The 7,057-nt window shown below is 41.3% G+C and overlaps 1 protein-coding gene across 1 annotated transcript in view; it reads right to left on the minus strand.

The window, feature by feature from the left end:
* The window catches only part of LOC145414862 (DNA-directed RNA polymerase II subunit RPB1-like), a 236,097-nt gene extending 229,342 nt beyond the window's left edge, over positions 1–6,755 (minus strand). The window contains exon 1 of the mRNA XM_080284285.1: positions 6,678–6,755. Within this exon, the coding sequence (XP_080140411.1) occupies positions 6,678–6,752 (75 nt within the window). The 5' untranslated portion in view covers positions 6,753–6,755. The remainder of the gene's footprint in view (positions 1–6,677) is intronic.
* Positions 6,756–7,057: the final 302 nt, after the last annotated feature.

Here is a 7,057-nt window from a genome sequence, read left to right on the forward strand (position 1 = left end):
TTATAAGAAAATGGAAGAAATTAAATCCCTCTCTGAGTACGTAAAGTTCTTCCATTCTTCTGAAATCAATTTATTTTTCTTAAAAAGATGGGAAGATAATCGTCTGGCTCACCTAGCAATGTGTTATTTAGCTTCCTAAACCCATGCTATGATTCGCTATGAGTCACGGAAAGACTGATAAAGTTACGGTGTATTTACCAAACGGGCGAAAACATCTGAGATTAACCGACCGCCTAACTGCTTGGAATCGTGGCGCAGTCATGTAAACATACCAGTGACCTTCGTTCCCTCCCCATAATTGTTCAGTTTTCTTTATAGCTCACACTAACTTAACATCACCGACATCGGTACTGTAAAAGGTTGTTCAGTGCCGAAGGTTATTAACCCTTTAACCGCGGGTGTCATCCCAGAATGACATTGCAAAAACTGGACCAAACCGCGGGTGTCATTCTCGAATGTTTGTGAATATTTTGAATACCCCACGTTTTTTCCGTGCGCCAACTGTTTCAAGGGAGAGTAGCTATTAAGTTCTTTCACTCCAGCCGACCCCCACCTCCCTCCTCCCACCCCCTGGGCCCCCACCTCCTACCCCCCGGGCCCCCCACCCCACCCCTGACCAACACGCATCAGTATCTGGCCAGCTGTGTGAGTAACAACACCGCTGATGTGGCAGTGAAGTGCGTGCAATTACAGTGCCTTTTACCTGCCTCAGTGAACACAGAGTGGGTGTTTATCATATGTGCAGTGTTCAAATATGTTTATAATATTATTATCAGAATGAGGTTGGCATTTGGTAATGGTGTGCGAGCGAAAAATAGTGATTACAACACCGCTGATGTGGCAGTGAAGTGCTGGCAATTCTATCTATCTATCTATTGCCAGACGCCTCAATCCCGTTTGGGGTGGCCACAAACAAATCGCCTCCAAGTCGCCCTGTCCCCCGCCATTTCACTGCCCTGCTCCCAACTCACACCCCCCTCTCTCATATACCTCTCCACCCCATCCCTCCATCTCATCCTCGGCCTCCCCCTCCCTCTTCCCCCCTCCACCTCACTCACATACACTCTCTTCGTCAGTCTTTCGCCCTCCATCCTCTCCACATGGCCAAACCACCTCAGTGTGTTCCTCATAACGCTTCCTATCACATCCACATCCACACCACAACGCTCCTTTATATCCTCATTCGTCAGCCTGTCTCTCCACGTGACAGTGCCTTTTACCTGCCTCAGTGAACACAGAGTGGGTGTTTATCGTATGTGCAGTGTTCATATATGTTTATAGTATTATTATCAGAATGAGGTTGGCATTTGGTAATGGTGTGTGAGCGAAAAATAGTGATTACAACACCGCTGATGTGGGAGTGAAGTGCGGGCAATTACAGTGCCTTTTACTGCCTCAGTGAACACAGAGTGGGTGTTTATCGTATGTGCAGTGTTCATAAATGTTTATAGTGTTATTATCAGAATGAGGTTGGCATTTGGTAATGGTGTGTGAGCGACGGTAATGGTGTGTGAGCGAAAAATAGTGATTTTAGAGCGCTCACTTGTAACGGCACTACCCATCCAGTGATTGTCAACGAAATCATGAAACCTACATCATTGCAAAGCCGAAGGTTAGTACTTTCTAATGGTACCTTATTTTTCGCTCTAGATTTATTCTGTGCAGAGTTATAAAGGTTTAAAGTTTGTTTACATTTTGGCTGGAACCCCCGCGGGAGAGGCCAGTCGGGGCAAAACAATGCCCGCGGTTAAAGGGTTAAGGGGTTAATGAGATATATTACTGTTTGCATCAATGCTCTCTCTTTCACGTTAAGCACAAAAACAAACAAAAGAATGAGCACTAAATGTATGTTTAACTTTCATCAGAGAGACCTTAGCAATTCATATTCCTCCAGTTTATTTTTAAGTATTTTTCTGACTTTAGGTTAGGTTAGGTTTGGTTAAATTATTAGGTACAGTTAAACTCAGTTAGGTTAGGTTTAGTTAAACAGGACAGTCCTTCCACCTTTATCCTGAGGAATAAAAATACTAGAGCTGTCACAGCCGTACAGCTAAAAACAACGGGGAAACTGATTTAACAAGCAACATTTATTTACGGGTAATGCATTACAGTGTCAGTGGGTCATGGGCTACTCTATTACCGGTGTCATTTTCAGGAAGGCGTCAAGAATGAAAGAATTTCAAGAATTAGCGTGGTGGCTTGGAACGTAACCCTCGCTAATTTGGTGGGGGTGGTTACTGTAGTGTATGATACTGTGCAATATTGTAATCAATACAATACTATACCTGAATCTGAATAAAAATATAGAAATTAGTGAACATACAAAAGTGGAATGAAACAGGCCTACAAGCCACAGATAACACTTCCTAGACTGCCGAGATGATTCCGGACATCTGCCGAACAATCAATGATTTTCGTAAATGGGACTATTTCTCAAAACTGCCGAAATGTCGGACCTACCGAACAATCAGCTGCCGAATAATAGGACTTTTACTATATATATATATATATATACATACATCTATCTATCTATCTATTGCCAGACGCCTCAATCCCGTTTGGGGTGGCCACAAACAAATCGCCTCCAAGTTGCCCTGTCCCCCGCCATTTCACTGCCCTGCTCCCAACTCACACCCCCCTCTCTCATATACCTCTCCACCCCATCCCTCCATCTCATCCTCAGCCTCCCCCTCCCTCTTCTCCCTCCACCTCACTCACATACACTCTCTTCGTCAGTCTTTCACCCTCCATCCTCTCCACATGGCCAAACCACCTCAGTGTGTTCCTCATAACGATTCCTATCACATCCACATCCACACCACAACGCTCCTTTATATCCTCATTCGTCAGCCTGTCTCTCCATGTGACTCCACAGGCTCCTCTTAAATAACTTATTTCCACTGCTCTCACTCTTGACTTGTGTCCTTCCAACAATGTCCAAGCTTCACTTCCATATGTTAGAGTTGGTATCGCAATACTGTCATGTAGTAACTTTTTCACTTCCATGCTCACTTCCCTGATTCTTATCACTGCTTTCAAGGAACCAGCAACCTTTCTTCCCTGCTGTACCCTTTCAAGCACTTCACCCTCCAAACCTCCATCCTTACTCATCTCACTACCCAAGTACTTAAACGTACTCACAATTTCCAATTCCTCACCACCCAACCTCGCTGTACATTCACTGACTTCACCTCTCTCAAAGACCATCACTTTACTCTTCCCTACATTCACCTTTAGATTCCGTTTCTTACACACTCTCCCACACTCATCCACCAAGCCTTGCAGCTCCCCTTCGTCTTCACTCAACAACACAGTATCATCAGCAAACAACAGTACAGGGAGTTTCCAAACACTATCCTCTCTCACCAGGGCCACTCCAACATCCACTACCCTACCGTGTACCTCTTTTATTACCCCATCCATGTACAGATTGAACAACCACGGAGACATGACACATCCCTGTTTCAACCCAACTTTCAAAGAGAAAAATTCACTTAGTTAACCATCCACACGCACTGTAGCCTTCGCACCATCGTTAGATTCCGTTTCTTACACACTCTCCCACACTCATCCACCAAGCCTTGCAGCTCCCCTTCGTCTTCACTCAACAACACAGTATCATCAGCAAACAACAGTACAGGGAGTTTCCAAACACTATCCTCTCTCACCAGGGCCACTCCAACATCCACTACCTTACCTTGTACCTCTTTTATTACCCCATCCATGTACAGATTGAACAACCACGGAGACATGACACATCCCTGTTTCAACCCAACTTTCAAAGAGAAAAATTCACTTAGTTAACCATCCACACGCACTGTAGCCTTCGCACCATCGTACATATTCACAGCATTCAACAACTTCCCATCTACTCCATATATTCTTAACACTTTCCACAATCCTTGTCTATCCACCCTGTCATATGCTTTCTCCAAATCCATGAAAGCCGCATACAACTTCTTTCCCTTCTCTAGAAACTTTTCCACTAAAGATCTAATAATGAATATCTGATCTACACAACATCTTCCCTTCCTAAAGCCTCCCTGTTCTTCTCCAACTAATTTCTCTGTTCTTTTTCTAACTCTGTCAATAAGTATCCTACCATACACTTTTCCTATTATACTAAGAAGACAAATGCCCCTATGATTACCACACACTTCTTTTTCCCCTTTTCCTTTATACAAGGGAATAATTAAACCTGACTTCCAATCCTCCGGGACTCTACCTTCCTCCCAGGCCAATCTGCACATCTTCCACATCCATTCTACTACTATCTCTCCTCCATGCTTCAGCACTTCACCACACACTCCATCAATTCATGGGGCTTTCCCCGATTTAACTATCTTCACTGCTTCCACAACCTCTACTGATTTCTTCCGGTCTTCTCACCTCCCTCCTTCTCCCAGCCATTCCCCAGCCACTTATACTCGCATTACTTCCATCCTCTATGTTCAACAATTCCTTAAAGTGTTCTCTCCATCTGCTCACTTTTTCTCCCTTCTCCACTAGTAATCTACCATTTTTATCTTTCACTCCCCTGCAAACTTCACTTCCACCCTGTCTTACTCTTTTCACCTCTTTTCAGAACATTTTCTTACAGTCCCTCCACTTTACACTCAAATTCCTTCCAAATTCCTCATCCACTCTCTTCTTACTCTCTCTTACTAATCTTTTCACCTCTCTCTTTCTTTCTACATATAACTCTCTCTTCCCCCTTTCAACTTCTTCCACGCCCCTATTTCTCATCCATGCATTGTATGCTTTCATCTTTTGTGCCACAGCCTGTCTCACCTCTTCAGTCCACCACGCTGTTCCTTGCACCCCCCTCTGTCTTCTCTTCCCTCCACACACCACATCACATGCTGCACATATTTCTTCTGTAAATATCCTACACACACCTTCCATGTCTCCCATCTGCTCCAATTCATATTTGCCCAATCATTCCTCCACTTCTCTCTTATACTCTGCCTTTTTCTCATCCTATTGTAACCTTTCCACTCTCCTTGCAACTACTCCTTCCTCTCGTCTTTCCCTTCTTCTATTCCTCCATCTTACTTGAATCCTAATTCTGGCCACCACCAAGTAGTGGTCAGAAAGTCCACATACATACAGGTATATATACTGTATATATATACAATATATATATATATATATATATATATATATATATATATATATATATATATATATATATATATATGTATGTAAGTATACATGTATTATGAAAGCACCAGCAGCCCAACAGGAGCTTCCAAAACACATCTTTCCTGGTACAGAAATTAATATATCTGATTTATAATCAAATTAAGTTACCTCCTAGTTTTTTTTTTTTTCTTTTTTGAGATAACGAATGGAAGAAGCAAAAACAAAGGAAAAAAAATAATTCCACATGCTTAAAGCATCTTCCAGTCATAAAATACTTATAACAAATGGATTTAAATTGAAGTGGATTAAATGTTTGTGGGAAATAACTCCCAGGAAGTGAATTCCTGAGAGTAGTAATTTTGATAACCAGAGGTTCTGCATTGCAGGGAAGAGAGTGTGAGTTCATGGGCGCTACCAGCTGCCCGAGTATTTTGGGAGAAAATGTGAAGGGGAGGCACAATTGAAGCCAGTTCATCACTTACGATAAAAATATCGATAAAATAATGCTAAAGAAGCAACATCTCTACGTACTGATAACGGAGGAAGGTCCTGCATAATGGCAGGATTATTGATTAATCTAATGGCTTTATTTTGAATTTTGTCCAACTGCCTCAATGCAACTGCTCCACATCCACTCCACAGTGGTGAACAGTATTCGATCTAAGAACGCACATGCCTTTTGTTTATTGTGGCCATCTGCTCGTAAGTGAAGAACTCACGAACTCTGTACATACGTCCCAATTTTTTGGAAGCATTTTTAGCAAGGGATTTAACAGAAGCTGTCCACCTTAGGTTGGGGTTTAGAGTAACACCTTGGATATCAATTGTAGTAGATATGGGAATATTGAAATCATTTAAAGTTATGAGAGTCTGAGGGATTTTTTCTGTTGGAGAAATAAATGTATTTAGTTTTCTGAGCATTAAATGAGACCGGATTTGATTGTCCCCATTTATTAATTTTAGAAAGGTCCTGGTTCAGAGAAATTGCTGTGTTTATTTGGGAATTTAGAATATCAAATTATGTAAAGAAGGTACTAAATGTGAAATAACTATGAAGAGTCGAGTCACCAGCATAAGGGTGTATTGGGTTGTGAATGACAGATAGGAGGTCATTTATATGAATGAGAATCAGAGTTGGCGCCAAAACTGATCTGTGAGGTATGCCACCATTTATGGAATGAAACTGAAAATAAATTCAATCTACCATGACTCGTATTTTTCCATTATGAAGGTAAGAAGAAATTGGAGGAACCAGTGATGCAAGGCCATAGTACTGATTCATTACTATTTCCACCCAACTTCAAACACTGATGCATGCTTGAGTAATGAAACCACAGATAAAACACAGCATAAGTTTAAAATTGGGTTGTAGAGGGTGCACAATAAGCTTCCTACATGTGTATGAGTATATACTTATATATATATATATATATATATATATATATATATATACTGTACAGAATAACACTTGCATGCTTCCAGACCTACAAATATGGAAATACTGTACTATACAATATTGTAAAGGTACTTACAATTTCATCCGGACTTAATATACCAAACTGCACCCTGCGAACAGTTCGCAGGGGAGCTTTGCTGTCCATTGCCATCTTGGCAATGTATCTGACTGTTCAAACTGATGTTCTGTTGTAGTTCTGCAAACAATAATTGTCATTACTATCACATATATCTAGTAAGAAACATCATTTCCCAAGATATGAGATATTGTTTACATAAGTCAATAGCTACATGTACACCAAGCTGACAGATATATTAGGAACTCCAGTTTACAATAAATATTTACAACGAATATTACAGTATGCAACGCACCCACAAATATCTGACTCTAAAATTATGTATGAAGTCCTTCTTTGTTAAGTCCTCTTGCACAGTAGTCTCTCAATTATTCGTCATT

Source organism: Coenobita brevimanus, chromosome 101 (genome assembly GCF_032717465.1).
Source record: "Coenobita brevimanus isolate Jiangsu-jjx chromosome 101, ASM3271746v2, whole genome shotgun sequence".
Lineage (NCBI taxonomy): Eukaryota > Metazoa > Arthropoda > Malacostraca > Decapoda > Coenobitidae > Coenobita > Coenobita brevimanus.